We start from the raw sequence: 20000 nt of genomic DNA on the forward strand, positions 1-20000 counted from the left end.
AAATCTTAGACACAGATCAACCAATAAAGTGAGGGCCACGGGGGTGAGCAGGATGGGAAAGCCGAGCCCGCCGACCCCACCAGTGGGGGAGGGGAGGGGGCCGCCCCGAGGACGTGGGGACCAGGGAGGGGCAACTGGACATGAAACCACAACAACAGAAAGGATGGCGCGAAGAAAAGGAAGCATCGCAAATAAAAAGAAGACGCTCAGCGTGTGCCTACCATTTTCCAGATAAGAAGGGGCCGTACCTTCTGACGGGTCCAGGCGGCGGGCCCGCCGCCCGTGCTTGGAGTTGTTGTGCACAAACATGTTGTCGGACACGGCCAGCACGTGGCCGTCCACGTTGACCGTGGTGGACACGACAACCTGCGGAGACAAGGGCCGGTGAGACCCGAGGCAGACAGGAGCAGGGCCCACCAGGCAGCGGGCCCCCCCGAGCCCCCCGCGGCTGCTCCTGGATCTGCCTCGAAGCCACATGCGCGCGCACACACAGCCTTTTTCGGCTAATGGGGTGGGTGGGTTGTTTTGTTGTGACTCAAGATTGCTTCTCTTCCAAACCCGCTGCACTAATTACAGTTTAATCTCCTATTATGCTAACAAGTGAATCCAATTCAGAGGGAAAAATTCTTCTTCGCCATTAGCTGCAGAAACACCCCTCCAGCCACTCGTCTTAAAGCTACCATTTTGATTGATCTGTTCACATATTGATTAGATAGTTTATCTAATTAAAATGGGTTCAATGGAGACTGTCCTTCCTTGAGGAGTTGTGAGGATTCAGAGTTGTCCCCGATCCCCTCCCCCTCCCCAAAAAAGGCTTCATAAATCAGAAGCTATTTCTACTGCCCACATTCTATCATCAAATGAGCCCAGGTCAATGTCACAGTTACAGCCAGTGTCTGGTAATGAACGTTTTTGCATCTGAAAAGACCGAGCTGAATAGGAATAAAGTGGTTTCTGAGCAGGGAAAGTATCCTTTCTCAAGTTCACAGTGAGGAAGGTGAGGACCACTCTGTCTGGGGAACGAGCTTCCTGCTGGAGGGATAACTTGGCCCTGATCCAGGTTCAGGCCCTCCCCAGTCTCAGTACTTCACAGGAGTAAAGAAGGAAGTCACGCTGCCAGGGACAGCCTTGCTCCCAGGGACACCTTCCCCGGGGAGCTTGTGACAAGCACCCCAGAATCGGTACCCCCGCCTAGCTGACAACTCAGGAAACAGGAAAAGACACCGGCCCTGAGATCCGCCTTGAACAGAGGGGCGCTGCATAATGCATTATCTCTGGGAGACCTGGGGTAGCTGAGACGTGAGCCCAGACGTGAGCCAGAGCCTGGATCTGGGGTGCGGGGAGCCCCGGTTCTTGTTCAGACAGCAGGGAGGGCCAGCTCCACCCAGAGAACAGCTGGGCAGGTACGGGGGCACCAGGAGGTGGGCACACGTCAAAGCCTGCCACACGAGGTGGCGTAAAAGCCTCAGCTGTGGCAAGCCTCCGTGAACAAGGAGCCACACACGCAAGATGCAGGGGAGAGTTGGGGGGCGGAGATGGGACGGGGCAGGGCAGGGAGGCCAGGCGCTCGTGGGGATTCTTCATGCTTTCTGTGAAACTTTTCTGTAAACCTTAAACTGTTCTTATAAAAAGTCTGCTAGTTTAAAAAAATGACAGATAAAACTGATTATAAGGAAAAGGTTTTCAAAAAGGCAAAGCTACATATTTATATGTAAAGGCATTCTACGTATTTGTATGTCAAGGTGTCTGTGAGTAACTAATGTCTTACAAAAGTCTCAGGCCCCACAAGAAGACGGCAAGGTATGACAAGTACCCATTGGACCCCCCCGCTCCCCGCCAAGGGAGGGACCACCTTCCTGGATGACCCTCTATCACTGTGGGCACTGCCAAGATTGTGCAAGTCTCCACAGCACAGGCCCCTCTGAGCCTCAAAATAATGCCAGCATCACTGCCAGTCCAGCGTCCCCAGGTCCAGGGTGAGACATCCCTGCCGCCCTGGCAGGGGTGGCTCTGACCCCGCTCTGGGACCACTACTGGCCTGGCAGGCTTGATGCCAGGGTCACACAGGTGCCCTCCTGGCAGCCTGTCTGCCAGTCCCCGCCCTGGGCACAGAGGGGCCTCGACCAACACGCCCCCACGTGGGATGCAGAGACACAGAAGTAACCCTGAGCCACACACCTGACCCTCTCCATTCCTCGACCATGATAAGTTCAAGAAACAAGGGTAAAAGTAAACACACAAAAGGACACCATCTCTGCTCTGTCGTCTCTATATAGGTCAGTCGCCAAGGGAAAAGTGTCGCTGAGCAGAGAGCGTGGCGGGCTGTGTTCCGTTTCACAGCCGGCCAGCCCCGCCATGCACCTACGGAAAGGTGCTGAGACTGATATGGGCTGGAAACGAGTGCAAGCCCTGACCTGCTGCTCAGCTCAGCTAAGTCTCCTGAGAGGCAGGGCGAGCAGCTCCAGACACTGGAGGAGGCCCTTCTAGGAACTGCAGGCCACGTGCGCCCGAGGCTGCCTGTGGCCACTGCTGAGCCTCGTGTGACCTCCGGTCCACCCAATGGACCGGTGTGGAGCCCTGCGCCCGAGGACCGGAAGCAGGCCCACTGCCTGCAGGAGACACATGACTCCTGCACCTGACTGTGGGCTGGCTGCTGGCTCCACCCCCTGACTGCTGGGCTGGATGTCAAGACAGGGGTCCGGTGTTTCACATGAAGACTGAAGCACCACTTACATTTCTAGAAAAGCCTTGAGTGATTTGATGGTAAATCAAATGCCAAAGAAGAACCATCTGGCAATACCCAGCCTAGCAATGGGGGCCCACGTTCTTCGCTGGCAGGTAAGGACCAGTTCTGTGTCCTGGCCCAGATATTTTTATGATGAAAGTCAGTAAAATAATCCATCCTGTGTGCTGAGCACCCTTCCCCTGAAGCCACCTCCCGGTCATTCACAAAGGCAAGAACAATGTGACTGGATTGTAGTTTATCCAACTGAAAACCAACTGAACCCCAAACTGGCTTGCCATCTCGCTCCTTGAGAGCAAATCCTGGGATCTGAGGCCAAGCAGAGGACGAGTCAGCCTGGGTGCAGGGACGCAGTCCAGCTTGTAGGCGAGGAATCAGGGGATTCCTGGGGGGAGGGAAGCTGAGCAGGGGAACAGCCTGCAACTGGGGGAGGCCTGGCTGGAACAAGTCCAGCCCCGCCAAGAGGCGGCCCCTCCATCCTGGGAGGGGACCCCACGTATTACCCAGCGGTGTTCCCCACAACAGGCCAGGCCATCCCTAAGGGAGATCTTCGGTGTGGCCCCCAAAGTCTAACCAACCAAGCGAGAAGCAGGGAAGAGACTAAGTGAGACGCTAACCTTAGGAGGCCTTGACTTGGAAAGATCCTTCAAGTCTCTGTAACACACCCATAGCACTCATCATGGTTGAATATAAGACAGACTCCAACCTAACCTACAGCTCTGATTCCTCTGATTTCGGGGTGCCCTGCTGCCTAACGTGCAGAGCTGGGCCATGTGCCCACTGCAAGAGGCACACACACATACCCCCTCATCAGAGCAGAAACTCACATCATGTTTCCAGAGCAGACCTCACTATGATGTATGTCTCAGCGGGCTGCATAACTCTGGCCAACGCAAGCTGCCACATCATTTCAAAGCATTTGATTTAAAGGTTCCATCAAATGAACCCATCCTGGTTTGCACCCAGGCCCCTGAGAACTAAACACTGACTTCCCAAACCACTGCACACCAGAGAATTTGACTTTCGTACTCCAAGTGCAGACCGCGGTCCAGAATCGCGTACCTGGAATCTTCGCATGTCCCGGGGGTTGCCTGCATTCTTCAAACAGTTCTGATTGCACTTGAGGAAAAACTTTAGAAAGAATCTACAAAGATACAAAAAATGGATATTTGTTAGGGTTATCAGACAAAAGACACAAAGTTTTTGAAAGGTACTCTTGCCTGGGGAGCCAGGGAAACGACCCCCCGCCATCTGCTGGCTGCCCTGTAGGGGGCGATAGAGAGAGAGAGCGCCAGGGGCAGCCAGGCAGGCACCCCCAGGTCCAGCGCCCAGTGTCTCCACGTGCGGAAGGAGTGACTTACATTTGTTTTGAGGGCTGGGGCTTTTCCAAGCTCTAAAATAACAACTGTGACTTGGATTGGCCATTTCTCACCTGGATCTTTGCACAACCATTAACCCCTGGAGACCTGTCCACCCTAGAGAGGGCTGCCAACTTCAGCAAATAAAAACACAGGATACCTAGTCAAAACTGAATTTCAGATAAACAATGAATAATGTTTGGACAGGCCTGTCCCAAAGCATGCATGCATGCTCAGTTGCTCAGTCATGTCCGACTCTTTGGGACCTCGTGGACTGTAGCCCACCAGGCTCCTCTGTCCATGGGATTCTCCAGGCAAGAATACTGGAGTGGGTTGCCATTTCCTCCTCTAGGGGATCTTCCCAACCCAGGGATTGAACCTGCATCTCCTGTGTCTCCTGCCTTGGCAGGCAGATTCTTTACCACTGATCCACTTGAGAATTCCAAAGCCTATATCTATCCTTAAAAAAAAAAAAAAAATTGTTTATCTGAAATTCAAGTTTAACGGAGCGTGAATTCTACCTGGCAGCCCAACCCTATGGGGCCACCACTGCTTGGGTTGCACACTTTTAAAGGAGAGTTTTTCAAGTTACAATAAGTACACATCTTAAGAGAAAATTGGGGATGTTGTTTTCAGGGCAGCGATGTCTGTGAAAGGCCTATGTGTGGTTTTAAGGGACTGATCAAGGCCCCCACGTGCGGCAGGGAAACGCTCAACGCCCTGGCTGGAGAGCGAGGCAGGACGCGGAAGGGGTCCTGTTCCCCACCCAGCCCTGGTCTTGCTGGGAAGCATGACGTTTCAGGGGTCTCCAAAGTGCTGAGACGCCGTCCTCCACACGCCCACGTGCTCCGGGACAAACTCCAATGCCCTGACTTGTGACAGAGGTGCACGGACCCCAGGAGGCCTGGCTGTACCCCTGGCCATGGGAGAATGGGAGTCTCAGACCTCCACCACCGCTGCCTCCTCTCAAGAAGGCCACGGGCGTCCTGAGCCCAACAAAGCCGGGGCCTCTGGGCTGACGCGCACCCACACGGCCATCAACACTCATCTTCTCCATTTTCCTCCCGAATCTCAGCGTTCCACTGGATGACGACCCAGTTTTTACGAAGCTTCGCGTGATAGCCTTGACTTCAACCTGAAAGCCAAGGTTCCTTGCAGTAGCTTATCATCTCAGAGAATAAAAAAATCCAGAAGACGGAGATTCGCGTCTCCCAGCGTATCCGGGACGACTTTCCACCAGAGCAGAGGAACACCCAACTGACTGGGGGGGGAGAAAGAATAGTGGCCACTTAATTAAATTTCCTTACATCCCGCGCGGCCTCACTATTTTAGGCTGGAATTTACATCTTTTATTAACTCGCCTCACCTATACACTCAGCTTGCCGCGCCTCTGAACACCATCTGCCGTCACGTACAGTAAGCCACCCGGCCGTCCACCCACCAATTTCTCCTAACAACCACTGTGCAATTAAGCTCCACGCACTCCGCAGCGAGGTAAATTAGGCGCACCTGCGGCCACCCGGCACCCGACCACATCAGGAAGGCCCTAACAAGGTGAGGGCGTCACCGAGTTATCGTCCTGTCAGGCAATTAGGTTTCCACTTTGGGGACAGCCACTCCGGTGCAATTACTCCACACATTACCAGCCGGCTCATCTGCGGGCCAGAGCCGCTCGGCCGCGTGGAGCCGGCCGGCGGAGCCCTTCGTTCAGGGCCTGATCTCCCCCCTCCAGAGCAGGCGTCTTCCAAGCCCTTGCTGTCTCTCTAGCCCACTCGCCCTTTCACCTCCAGGGGGGCAGAGTGGGCATCGAGCCTGCACGGCCATGCCGTGTGAGGTCACCATGGGCCTTGACTGCTGGCGGCTACAGAGAGGGGCAAAGTGGGGTGCTGGGCCCCGGAGCCATCCCAGACATCTTGGGGCTCCACTGTGGACACACATGCTTACACATTCTGGCCATGTAGGCATCAGTAGGGTTCTTTTCCAAGTTTCTGAAGAGCAGCAAAAGCACCTGGGAGAGACCTATAGGCCTGAGTGTGGGGCCTTCAGAGCTGGGTTCTCAGTTACTCAGACCAAACAAGGCCCAACACGTGTGGGGACAGACAGAGGAGGAAGAGGAGGCCTGCGCCCAGTTTCTGCCCTCCTTCCTGTTCCTGGAGGATTCGATCAGGCCTCCCCTCAGTGGGCGGTTCAGTCCAGTGCACCGAACCATCCCAAGGACTCACCCAGCCTGGATCTCCACCTGCAGCGGCTCCCTGCCATCTGGGGAGGCTGAGAAGGGACGCACACATGAGGTCGGATGGTAATTCTCATCCTTTACTCAATTAACCTTTAATTGGCTTTTTCCTAAGGACTATCTGACAAGCACTTTACATATCTCACTTCTAGAGTCTGGTACACAAAGGATTTAATACTCTTGTTATGAAAGGAAAAATCTTTCCTATGTCAGAAAATCTTTGGCTTTAACACCAATAAACTCTTTATTACTGCTAACCATGGATTTGCTGCTGGATGGTGAAGAGGCGATAAAAATTCTAACCTGTCATTAGTACATTATGCTTAATTGTGTACAGTGCGTTCCCGGTTGCATCTGTTGGCCCATCATCAAAATGACCATTATGTACACTAATTCCCTGACCCTGTCTTTATTTCCCTAAAGAGTCATCATCTTTCACAGTAGGTACCAGAGTAAATCAAGCTTGAAATATGGGCTTTATTTACTTGTTTCTCCCAGGCAGGAGGGGAAGCGGCAGCTCAGGGCACATTGCTACACGTCAGTCGAAACTCCCCGGCAATATTCTGCTTGCAAACTGCGCGCAAAACCCTCGGCAAGTTCTCAGCGGTGAGGAAAAGGGGGAAGGTTCGGGCACGTGACTTTGGACATCGGGTTTCCTCTTTCAGAGCCAGGGGGATTAGGCGAGGGGCCCCGCGGGTGAGCCCCCCTGGCGCTTAGGAGCGCTGAGAACAGCATGCGCGTCTCAACTCAAGAGCACCATCCTATGAGGGCGGGCCCGGGGTCCCCCACCTGGGGGCGGCCCCTGAGAGCGCTAGTCAGAGCCCGAGGCTGCCTGCCCTTCTGCAGGGTCGGTTCCCATGCCGCTCGGGCAGGGTTGAGCCCTCGGCAGAAGGTTCAGCGTGGTCTCTCGGCATCATTGCCGCCTCGTGGCGAACGGTGCCACGGCGCCGCCGGAAGTGCTCGCGGCAGGACCCGGGCGCCCTGCACGCGGCTAGGGTAACACGGCCCACGGTTTACACCGGGGCCCACCCCGGGTATCCCACGGTAAGGGGCGAGCCCCCTCTGCAGTGACTAATCTGAGTCTGCTCCTTTCTGTGTGTTTAAGCTATGAATTAGCTCTTTATATTTACTTTTATGAAGCTGATTAACCAGAGCTTCTCTATCTGATGAAAATCATTTTAATTGTAGTGTTAGGCTCCTGTGTAATATCCATTACATTATGAACTGTTTAAATTCTACATGGGTATTGTGTAAATTGGCCCTTTGTGAGCGCGCAGGCAATTAGGACCAAACACTCTCCTTTAAGCGGCTACAGAACTTTGTGGTGTTGTTCAGGACAATCAGAAACAAAGGAGGCTGTTTAATTGTAATTTAATGGAATATCAAGGAGTCCGTGGCATTAGACGTTGGCAACAGAGCAGGAGAGAAAAATTAACTGCAATTATGTTTGATTAAAGCTATCCTTCTCAATAATCAGCGGTCCTGACAGGCCATGGGGCTCTAGTGGGTTCCAGGATGGCAAAAGGTGTTGAGCAATATTAGGGCCAATAAAGGGGATATTAGCATAGCTAATTACAGCCCTGCAAAACCTGTAAAGGGGGCCTCTGTGTATTGTAATGTGTGAAGTAATTGGCCAAGGCCGTTATCAATTACATAAGGAATGAATTTGGTTTGTCAGAGAAAAGCTGATGAGATGTCTCTCATCTGACAGCAGTGCCTTCCTCCCGCTTCCAGGAGCTCAGAACTTGCCCACTTCTATCAAAAGCCGCAACTTCCCAGTGGCCAAGTCGCTGAGAAGGCGGTCTCGCCGGCAAGCATGGGGTAATTAATACAGCTCATCCCCGCCGCCTTCCGCCTTACCTAACCAAAGCCACTAATCATGGAATAATGATTTCTTTCCCTCTGGTCAAAGGAGAAATAGACTGTCTCCTTAGAAAGGCAATGGGCTTGGCGCGCGCACCTGGTGACTGAGGAGGAAAAGGAGGCTTCGAACTGTCTCGAGGCTCGTCTTTTGCACGTGGGTATCACGTGTCTGAAACAACCTGTTCACAGCCTCTCAAGAAACCCTATATGCAATGATATTTATTTAATTTTTTAGTTGTCAAGTCTTAGACTGTCCCCAGGCCTGGTCTTGCTGGTGCTTGGAAACAGAGGGGACCGTGAGCTTTGAGGCAGGAGGCCTTGACCCCAGATCCCCAGTGGGCCCAAGCTCATGGAGCCCACCCCCAGGACAGAGCGCCACCTCCCACAGCCCCTCCCTCACCGGACCCCAGCCTCAGTCCCAGCTCGCAGACCTCTGCTCCTGGCCCTCCATCATGGCAACATGGGAAATCTGAGCCCAGCACTGAAAAGCACTGGAACCTGGGGGGTTGGGGGGGTGGTGCTCAATTTTCCATCTCAAGGCTGAGCTCTTAACAAGCAGCAAACTGATACCAATGGACCTGCCTCTGGGTTACCGGTCAAGAGTCCCAAAGCATTTGTGTGTGAATCATGGCTGACAGCTTCTGGGGTTCCCCAACAGCAGGGACCCCCATCCCAGATCGACCCCGTTTTCAGTTACTGAATCCAGAACACAAAACCAGGAAACTCTTCATACCTAGTAACCTTGACCAGGAAAATGAGTCAAAAAAACCACCCAACAGATGCAGTGGGGAAGGACACCCCAGCTGGCAGCTGCAGGGTGGTGGGGCGTGGGGGGAAGGGGAGCAAGTGTCTGATGGGCAGAGGGGTCTCTGGGGGCCAGCAGAAACATCTGTGAGTAGATGGCAGTGGCTGCCCAGCCCTGTGACTGGACTAAATGCCACCGGACTGTTCACTCTGAAGTGGGTCACTCCATGAGGTGTCCACCCCGCACCCTCCCCCAGGACAGCGGCCCCAGCCAGGGCGCCGGTGGCTGCGGCCCCACCTGCCCCCTTGAAAGGAAACAGTTAAAAAGAGTCAAATTAAAAGATAGAGCCTTCAGGATACTTTCCCCTGACTGATAAGAAAGTGACCGGTGGGGGAGTGCTTCGGCGGAGCCCCGGCTAATTACTGGGAAGTCCCTGAAAGGGTGGCCGCAGCTGTGGTGTGTGCACGCCGGGCCATCAGTCGCTGCAGTATTGATTACTGAGCAATCCTAGCCGATCGGCTTCTGGGGCTCGCAGACAATGTGCTTCCTCAGAAAACCTGTAATGAGCAGTTCCTATACACGAGTACACTCTGCTGACATCAGATCTGTGCACTGAGATAGTACACAGGTCAATACGTATCGGATTTCCAAAATGCGAGGGTCTTAATGTCAGGCCTCTTTTTTTTTCCTCCACTCCTGCCATTAGCTGTGACTGGGCTCATGTCCTGTAATGCCATACAGGAGGGGAAATCTGCTCCATTAGTCTGATTTATTCTTCAAATATGCCATGACAAATTGCTTTAACACCAGACTTATTAAATTCTTGTACATTTCAAGTTATGGGTCTCATATACTCATAGTGCCTGCATGACGTCATCACGGAGGGCCCGGAGGGGGTACGGGATTGAATTTTACAGCTGGGCCCAGATGGCCTTGATGAGGCCCACCCCCTCCCCCGCCCAAGCGGGAGGGCTGGGGCCGCCCAACTCCCCACGGGGGCCTCCCGGTCCCCGTGGGCGCCATCCCCCAGCATGCATGATATCCTGCATGTAAATGCAGATCGAGGAGGATTTGAGAGGATCCACGGCTTGACTCACGGTTCAACAATTACTGGCCTTTGTCTGGAGGTTCCTGCTCTACTGTGGCCGAGGCTGTCTCCAGCGGACTGGAGCTATTTTACTTCCCTCGCCGTAGTAACCACACCGCATTAACAATATTTGTACTACAATCGCCAAGGGACCCACTTCCCAGATTCTATCACTTCTTTATCTCCCGACAAATACCTCACTATCGAACATTATTAGGTTTAGAAAATTAACCCTTCGAGGTCTAGAGCCACACCAGGCCCCACCATCCCTCCAAAGGGCCTTATCGCTAAATTTCTGCTATAATGGTTTTCCTTTTCATCACAATTTCAGCGGCGGCTGTCAAGAGGCACTTATAGATACCATGATCTTGTACCGGGTGTGATGATTCTCATTAAAATGATGCCAAAGAGATCTGATGGGATTTAATAGCTTTGCCGGCCAGTTCCATCTCCACCCCCAGAACAGATCCTGCCGAGCCCTCCTTTTGGAGAAATTTGTGCAACTTGCATTCAACTTTTCTGGGTGGTTTTAATGTGTTCAGATAAGTAAAGCCCAGGTGGACACTCTTGCAGCACACAAGCGCCCGAGCTCCACGCTCTGTCAGTTACCCTCCCCGACCCGCTGTCAGGATTCTAGTTAGTAATTTCTGTAACTGTTCCGGATAGCTCATGATAGTTTTGATAAGGTTATCTGTTTAAAAGAAGTCAACTGCACAACACAAAAGAAACGTGGAGTGCGCTCTATTTACACCAGGGCTCTTGTTTCAAGCGCCTCTCTCTCTCTTTCCCCCTTTACCTATTTCTCTATTTCTAATGGGCGACGCGGCTTTGACATTATTTCCCCAGCAGATCATTCGCCCTGTCAATCAGTCTGTATTTTGTCTTTCGCTGCGGGCTCATTAAAACCGCTTCCTCACTCCCTCTGGACACTGCTCTATTTGCCAGCTCTGATCACGAAGCTCCTTATTTAAGAAAAATGCCAGCATCACTGGGCTCACATCAGATGCACCCCCTGACTTGTTGCCAGCTCCAGGGGAGACTTTTACAAAGACTTTGTGTGCTGAGATTAAGTGCCTCTGCTTATCCGAACTTAGGGCTTCAAACCTCTCCCACCGTACTGGGTGCGTGCAGAGGGATCTGAAGATACGGGGATGGCTCTTCTTGCCATTCTGATTTCTGCCGGCGACAGGGAGAATCCTCAAAACAAACGTGCAGGTTTTTTGTTTGGGGTTTTCTCTGCACCCCCACTCCCCCCGGCCCCGCCAATCTCCACGTGGGGAAGACCTTATTCCCCTTTCCCTATTCAGACACACATTTTACCTCGTCCATGCCAGCTTGCTTAATTAAGAACCATCATCATTGTGGGCTGAATTAATAATAAAAAAAATCACATTTTAAATCAAGCCTGTGCGTGCACACAGGACGCCCGTGTCGGACCTGCCTACACCGGCCTCTCTAGCCTTTTAGGTCCTGATTAAAAACTTATTAAAACATTATAAATGATTAATGGGAGCCCAGCTCTGAGTGGCAATTATTAGTTTTAATGCAGGTAATGCAGCTTAATGAGGGGCACATGTGTGCAAAGCTTTAACTTCATTACTCCTGCGTGTCAACAAATACAAGAGAAATGTGTGTCCAGGTCATCCATTACTTGAAACAGCTCCGAGCCTTCCCGCTTTCGCTCCCTTTGTTGATGAGCCAGGAGCCATAAATTAAGCCCTTTCCGTGGCTCGGGGAAGGACCAAGGTGTTCTGGGCACGGTCGCTGTGGCCCAGTGCCCCATGTAGCCCTGCGCGTGAGTACCCCCAACCCTCCTTCCCGTGGGCACGTGGGCATCTTGCCCTGGAACGGCTGCAGGTTGTCATTGTCTCGGCTCCGAAACCAGAACTCTGGACATGTCAGAATCTGTCGGGTCTCTCCCCTTTCCAGTTTGGAAAGGTCTGTGGAGGAGTTTCGCTCCCTCCTCCCAGTACCTAATTCATGATACACGGTTCCCCTGAATATCCAGACTCGATGCCTTCCAAATGCCCTAGTCTGGGCCTGTGGGGACGGTGCGCACCCATGTCCCACCCCCTGGAGTCCCCGCCCAAGGCAGGGAGGCGCGTTCAGGCTGCAACAGAGAAACACAAGGAAATACCAGTCAGCGCCCGGCTGCAAAGTGGAGATGTCCCGGTGCGCCCAGGCTGGGGAAGAGGCTGGATGCTGAATAGATGCATTTAGGATCCAAGAGTGGGGAGCCTGGCATGCTACCTCCACCCACAAAGGGGCCCATACAGGTCGCCAGCCCCGCCTGGGACCCTCCAGCCGGGCCTGCAGCCCCCAGCCAAGGGCGGGTGGCCAGGCCCAAGTTCCAGACACCTTTTCTCGTCTGTTTCTGTGACAAGCAGCTCGATCCAGCCTGATCTCCACTGTCTGTCTGAAGAGTATTCAGGACTATTTGCATCATTTTATCGCTAATGTATAATATATGGCTCTAAAGTGGGCCCAAGCACTGTCTTGTTACCGAGCATAAAAAAGTAAGGGCAATAAAGATACATTAGTCCTCTCAAGCACAGCGGCTATAATGCAAGCAAGAAAGGTTGCTGCTTCAAGTTAAGAGGCAACCTTTCTGCCTGACTAAGACAATGGAAGAGTAAAGAAAATGTCAAATCAAGAAAAGCTGGATTTAGAGATGAGGCGGCCCAGAGTGACGTTGCTGCCATATTTTGTGAAACTATAATGCTGTTGGCAGCAAAGATCCATGTTTCTGATTCATCTCGGGCCGCATGGCAAAGCTTTGTCAGTCTGTGCAAGGTATAAATAATTCAGGGTGAGAGATGGCAATTACAGGGCCCTGCACAACCAAAATGAATATTTTATGAGGGCTAAAACTGCTCGGGAATGAATCATGCGCACGGCGTCGCGCACACATGGCGCGGGGCTCACACACGGCCGCCCCGAGAACACGGCCGCCCCGAGAACACGGCCGCAAGGCCCTCATCTCCTTCTGGAGACCCACCAACGGCCACCCCGGACACAGTTCCCCCGCCGGGGAAGCCAGCGCCTAAACCACCCCAGACACGGGCCGGGCTCCCCGGCTGGGGAAGCCAGGGACCCCCAGGCGGCACACCCGCAATTTTTACGCTAGGCAGATAGTCCTGAACCAGAGTCACGGGCTCGCTTGTTGTTCTGATTGTTGGAACTACCAAGGGGTGGCAGCTGGGGACCTCCAGTGGGTGAGAGCCTGGCGTGGGCACTGGCACAGCGAGAGGGAGCGGCCCTGCGGCCCTTGGTGAAGCTGACGGGCACAGAGGAGGGCGGGGCTGTGTGTTACACACGCACGTGCACACACCCCAGGCGACTGTTACACACACACACCCTGGGCGAGTGTCTCACACACACACCCCCGGGTGTTACACACACACACACCCTGGACGAGTGTTACACACACACGGGCAAGTGTCTCACACACACACACAGGTGAGTGTCACAAACACTCCTGGGAGAGTGTTACACACACACACACCTGGGCGAGTGTTACACACACACACACACCCGGGCAAGTGTTACACACACACACACACACCCTGGGTGAGTGTTACACACACACGGGCGAGTGTCACAAATACTCCTGGGAGAGTGTTACACACACACACACACCCCGGGTGAGTGTTACACACACACCCTGGGCAAGTGTTACACACATGGGCTAGTGTTACACACACACACCCGGGCGAGTGTCTCACACACACACACACGGGTTAGTGTCACAAACACTCCTGGGAGACTGTTACACACACAGTCACCCCGGGCGAGTGTTACACACACACACACCCCCGGGTGAGTGTTACACACACGGGCAAGTGTCACACACACACACGGGTGAGTGTCACAAACACTCCTGGGAAAGTGTTACACACACAGACACCCCAGGCGAGTGTTACATGCATGCATGCACACGCACGCACACACACTCTCGCACACACACACACACACCCCCTGCATGAGCTTTCATTTTCCCTCCCAACTGAAGCATGTTCTGGAGTTCTTCCTCTGTCTTCTGGACCCAAATCCTCAAGGATCCAGGTCACCCAGCTGGAGGGCCGGGACCACAGCTCTTTATGTCCTTGGGTCCAACTTGCACATGAGAGTCGCTTTCCCAGTTTGAAAAGCGGGATCCTGCGGATGGTGGGGGAGGATTATGCCGAAAAGAGACCTTGAAAGGCTGAAAGGATGGTTTCATCTGTTACATTTCCTCCAAAAAACGCTCCTGCTGAACTGCTCGGAACAAACAACAACATTGTTCGCGGGGCCGGGGAGGCCAGTCCCACTGCTGAATGGCCATTGTGTTTGTCCAGCTACTGATACCTGCGCTTTTGTGGAGGAAAGAAGCCCCGGGGGGCGTGACATCGACGCAGCACAAGCATCCCTCTGTGCAGACACCCCGAGAGGGTCCTCACCGCGGTGGGAACCCAACACCAGATCCCTCGGAGAAGGGCTCCCTTTAAATCCAACTCCAATGCATTGTTTACGAAAACAAGGCTATTAGGTATATTAATAATTTGATAAATAGGGATTTGCCCTTAATTATTCATGAAGAACATTTGGCAACAGTAAAATCATATTCGCAGAACAGGTTTATAAACCAGCTAATTATAAATTAAGTATGCAAGGGAAAATTGCTAACCTTGAAATTAAAATATTTTATGATTCTGCAATTACAAAAAAAAAGGTAAGAGAGTTGTCAAAACCCCAGCATGCACGGAGTGTACACAGGACCCTACAAACGGCAGGGCACGGGCCAGGGAGTGACACGCAGAGAACATGGCAGGGAAACCACCACCCACCTCCCGCTGCAGCCCCAGGAGTACAGGCGGCCTCCAGGCAGCACCACTCCGCTCCTGCTGATCAGCGGCAACTTTCCAGGATGGTCAGCGAGCAGGACCAGCACCTGCCCCGACAAGGCCGCTCAGCACCTTCCGGAAGGTCCTGCCTGCTCTGCAGAGAACAGGTGTGTCGCCTTGGCCTAGCACGTGGACAGCCAGCATGTTCCCATCACCGCGCTCGGGGCCCACCGAGAAGTCCCCCACTTCACTCCCCTCCTACTGGGGCGGGGTCCACCCTGAGCTGGGGGTCCAGGGGGGACAACATCCACGCAGATGCCAGACAGGCCGCAGTGCCGCCGCTCCCCACTAGAGGGCTCCCCACAGCGGCGTCCTGGGAGCAGGCAAAAGCCCTGGAGCCACCAACAGGCAGCTCCCACCTGCAAACTGACCTGGGACCCACCCTCCTCCCAGCTAGGTCGTCCCTCCTCACTCTCCGGCTGCCCCCAGCGGAGTTCCTGATCAGAGAGTTCTGCAGCCCCCAGGGAGCTGACCACCAGCAGCACAACCCTGTGAGTCCCACAGTCCTGTCCCTGTCTTCATATGATAAGACAGCAAGCCCTTCCGTCCCCCATTCAAGGACTGCATCTCCTCACCATTAATCTGAGCAGACGTTCAAGGAATTACGGAAAGCGACCGAGACAAATTAACTGAAGAATATCCTGTTTTAAAAAAGCAACAATAAAAGTAGGCCGTACTCTTAACGCTGTTCCCGCCCCCCACCCCAGCCTTGTCCTGCGTGCTCATGATGCCTCCGATGCCACGTGCCTTCCTCACCCTCCTGAAACAGAAAACGAGCAAAACCCACTGAAGTGCATTTGCTGCTTTCTTGCTCGTGGAGAGTCATGACTTTCCCGAGAGTCAGGAGCCCCGTTAATTGCTCCCGTAGCAGAGACCACAGTGCAGGGCACACCTCCGCCCCAGCGCCACCCCAGCCCGCGAGACCCAGCTGTGGGTCAGGTGGCCAACCAATCAGGAGGGCTCTGGGAACTCAGATAATGAAAATTTTTTCATGTATAAAATCCTTAATCAAAATGCTAGTGGCATCACCGTGCAGTACAGACACTGCAACTTAAAATTAATATACAACAGAACCTTTAGCAAAAAAGATCATCCCCTGGCCGTGCCTCCAAGCGCTCCTGAACTGGGACCTGGAGGGCCCCTCGGGGTGCTGGGAGGCCCTGACCCCGCCTCATGCCAACCACGCAGAGATCAGAGACACAGTCCCAGGCCTCAGGCCCCTGCATCCCCGAGGCCCAGAGGAACTCCCAAAACGTAAGGACAGATCAGCAAATTTGCTATCCTGTGGCCAGGCCATGATGCCCAGAGGTGTGTCGTGCCTGATCTGGGGCCTGGCTGGAAGCCACCTTCAACCTATTAGCTTAACTCCATCCGCTGGTCGCTGAGGAATATTTTTATCATCTGAAATAGACTATTTACCGTTTGATAGGATATGTTTCTTTCCTTACCTCTGGGATGCGCCACAGATGCTAAGCAACTCCCCCTAACAATATTTAAATTGCTTGCAAAGCCTCTCTAAATGTTTGCTATGTATTTAGCATGCCTAAGATCTGCCCGTTATCCCAAAGTCTTTTTGTTGTAAATTGCAATTTTACAACTTCATGCTCGTGATATATTTTGACAAAGCTCTGCTGACACCCTCTATTGGCCTCCAAAGGCAAAAGAGCTGATACTTCACGACCCACCAGAGAACTCTCGATTTGCTGTGAGACCGCTGCTTCTCTGCCGCCCTCAATCTGCATGGAGAAAGATTAAACATTCAATTTGTTACTTGATAGTCCACAAGGCTCGTCACTTACCATACAAATGGAAAACATTACTGTCATTCCTCAACTTGCTTGCCTGAGTATTTTATTATTTGTAATATTTACTTCAGGGAAATTATGATTCATGTCATATTTATCTTCATGAAAAATGAGCATCTAAATGGAAATCACCTTTTGAATGTACCAGGATATAGTGTAATACTAATATGCTTCATGAACTATAAAATTTAGTCACAGTATATGGATATATTATAGCACGACTTTAATACTCTCACATCAAGCAAATTTTCTCTGTGTTAAGCTGATACTCTGAGCCCTGATTCCAGTTTGATAATCATTACACTTACATGATGGTACAAGTCACTGCTTGTAGATTTATGTCCCCCCTCAGCTCTTTTGCATTAATCTGCCTCTGAATAAGCTATTCGCACTTCCTCCAGTGCATGCAGGAAATTGAAATAAGGTGCAAATTTGTAGGCCTTAAATCTGAACAAGCACAGACAGATATTTTTCACCTGATACCATTCATTTGTTTCAAGTAAATACAAAAGACATTTTTTATTCTTTGTCTTTGTCCCGAGGCCGCTCTTCATGAGAACAACTGTTGTGTTTTCCCTCCGTGTTTATGTCCATTTTTGCAGAAGCCAGAGCTAGATGACTGCCTGCAATTAGCTCGGCGTCAGAGCCGCAGTGACATCCACAGGGACGTGGGGTCCCCAGCCAGCTCCACACCACCTTTGCGGCTCAGTGGCCTCTGGTTTGGAGCACCACCAAGTTAAAGGGGCCCCGTGGCCCACTTCTGAGAATCCTTTGATAAAGAAAGCGCAGAACTTCAGTGGCCCACAGAGGCCTCACTGCACGTGACCCTGGTGAGAGGCTCTCTGATTCAACCCAGAGCATGCGTGCTTCAGAAGCATGTGACAGTGGCGGAAGGGTTTGATATCACTCCCTCCAAGCACCGGGCATCTGAGATGTCTGCCCAGGCCTGCCCCATCTGAGGTCTCTTCCTCGGGGGCTGACCTGCAGCCAGCCAGGCTGTTACGGGAGACAGATGGGCCGCCTCTCCCCAGCAATGGCCTCCACCGTGACCCAGGGCAAAGGCACCAGCCAGGAAGCATTCATGTCTCAGCAGCTTCAGAGAAATGACCAAGTCAAGTACTCTTGATGGAACAGGGTGATTCTGGGCCTTGTGGGGGATCCTAGTCTAGGACTGCTAACAAACAGGGGCCAGGAAGCGGTGCTGGGGCCTCCCCAGGAAAACGAGGGAGGGGCAGATCCGAGCACCCTGGAAGCCACTACCATGAAGGCAGTGAGCCAGGAGCGTGAGGAGCTCGGTCTCCATGTAAGACTTGTTCCTGCGGCCAGAAGAGCATGGGGGCTTCTGCAACTGTTTCCACTCACGTGAGGACTTAGCAGGGAGCAATGGACACCTACAAGGTGAGCAACCCTGTGGGTCCCAGTCAAGAACTGTGCGTCCCAGATCAGCTCAGACAGAGAGCTGTGTTGCACGAATGTTTATACATGTTACAAATTAATGATAATCACCACTGACCATAAACACGGCACAGAAGGTCACAGCTATGCACCAGCCACATAAATACAGTATGATTAGCCCACGTCTAAGAGTACATTCATCACTTAATTACTTTTTCCATTATGTCTGCACATTTGATCTAATCAGAAATAAGCCTGCTTGCTTTCACCGTGCAGGGTTAAACTAATAAGACTGCTGCTTAAACCACATTGCAAGTAGGCACAACGAGCCAGCTTGATTAAAACGCTTTCCCAACCTGTGACAATGCACTTGAAAACTGCTACCCGATCATAACCCCCAAATATGAATCTTCCCATTTTAGGGGAAGGCGCCAGCAGCCCCTCGCCAATCAGCACACTTCCCATGCTCGTTACGAAGTCCCGGGCTCCTCGCACACACGTGGGAGGAATGGCTCGTGCCTGAATCCACCCAGAGCGGCCACGGCCCCCCCCCCTGCTCTCTTTATATTTCAATAGTTCTATGACAATAATTGATTGTGATTCACTCCTGAAATGTACCAATCCCCGGGAAATGGCATGGGCTTTCATTCATCAATTTCAGCTTCATAAGTGGAAATTTATACAAGGTATGCAGATGTTTAGAGTTTGGGGTAATCAATAAAGAGTAAATAAAGACTGGCATTCGCTATACTCCACTTGACAAGCCCCAGCCTAATGTTTGTCAAGCAAATTAAACACACTCAGACTTTTCACCTGCTCCGACAACAGCACCACATATGGCCCTGAAGTTAAAAATAAGAAAATGTGCATATATTATCATACATAATGCACAACTCCCTCCATTTAATATGCAAATTCTGTAAAATATTACTGAATACCTTCTGTTCTAAATGAATAAATTTGAATTGCAATTAGAATAATCTTGTATAATTAATGAAAACTGTCAATTTTTGTTCATAAGTAATTTGATTAACATGTTGATAGGGCACTTATCAAGTTCAGTAAACTGTTAGATTAGGAAGATGAAAAAATTTGAAGAAAATTTTTACCAGCTCTGACAATCTCCCCTGGCATGGTAAACAAAGACTCGCTGGCAAACTTCCTGACGGCTGAACGAGCCTCTCCAGCTAATCCGCAAATCACAGTGCCCGCCCCGCGGAACTCAGACCTCCTCACGGCTCTCCATCACTTCCACGGCCCCCTCTCCCGCCAAGCCAGGGTTTAAAGATACAGTTAATTTCATTGATCAGTCTGACTCCCAGTGTCTGCTGAGGTCAACAGCAAGGTGAGCACCTCTGCTGGAGAGAGGGTGCAGTCTGTGGGCAAAGCTGGGGGCGCGGGTCTCGCGTGGTGGTGGCGGGCACACTGTCTCCACAGCTCCCGCTTCCGGGGTCAGCCAAGGACGACTCTGCCCTGGCGCCTCCCCGCCGGTTGGAGACCCCGTTCCGGGGCAGAATAATTTTGGTAAAAGGCTTAATCGCCCCCCTTGCCCCTCCTTCTCCCCTTTCACTGGCTCCCCAGCCCCCGTCCCTATCTTCTAACAGAAATGAAACTTTTATCACGTGGACGTGGGCTAGCTTAGAGGGAAAATCTGTCAAGCTGGTGATTTGCACTTGGGTGTCTCCTGCACAGAACTTTAGATGTTTAATTCATAAATCCTGTCATCCATGTAAACCTCCTGATTTCATAATGAATAACTCTTCATCATTTAATTAATTTAATAATGCCTTTCAAAACCCATCAATGAAGGGGGATGTAAAATGGGTGCATTAATTAGCCACGGCCGGGGCTGAGGACTCGCTTGTCAACCCGGGCCTGTCAGCTTTCG

The 20000-nt window shown here is 52.1% G+C and overlaps 1 protein-coding gene across 8 annotated transcripts in view; it reads right to left on the reverse strand.

The window, feature by feature from the left end:
• The window catches only part of EBF3 (EBF transcription factor 3), a 118118-nt gene that overhangs the window by 35701 nt on the left and 62417 nt on the right, over positions 1 to 20000 (reverse strand). For 4 of the 8 annotated variants that reach the window (XM_052661141.1, XM_052661139.1, XM_052661138.1 and 1 more), the window contains exons 7-8: positions 3806 to 3887; positions 249 to 366 (exon numbers count right to left, since the gene is read on the reverse strand). In XM_052661141.1, the coding sequence (XP_052517101.1) occupies positions 249 to 366; positions 3806 to 3887 (200 nt within the window). Of the gene's footprint in view, positions 1 to 221; positions 367 to 3805; positions 3888 to 20000 lie in introns of all 8 variants that reach the window. The other 4 variants (XM_052661140.1, XM_052661137.1, XM_052661136.1 and 1 more) reach the window with 1 other exon arrangement.

This window comes from Budorcas taxicolor, chromosome 23 (genome assembly GCF_023091745.1).
Source record: "Budorcas taxicolor isolate Tak-1 chromosome 23, Takin1.1, whole genome shotgun sequence".
Taxonomy (NCBI): Eukaryota; Metazoa; Chordata; class Mammalia; order Artiodactyla; family Bovidae; genus Budorcas; species Budorcas taxicolor.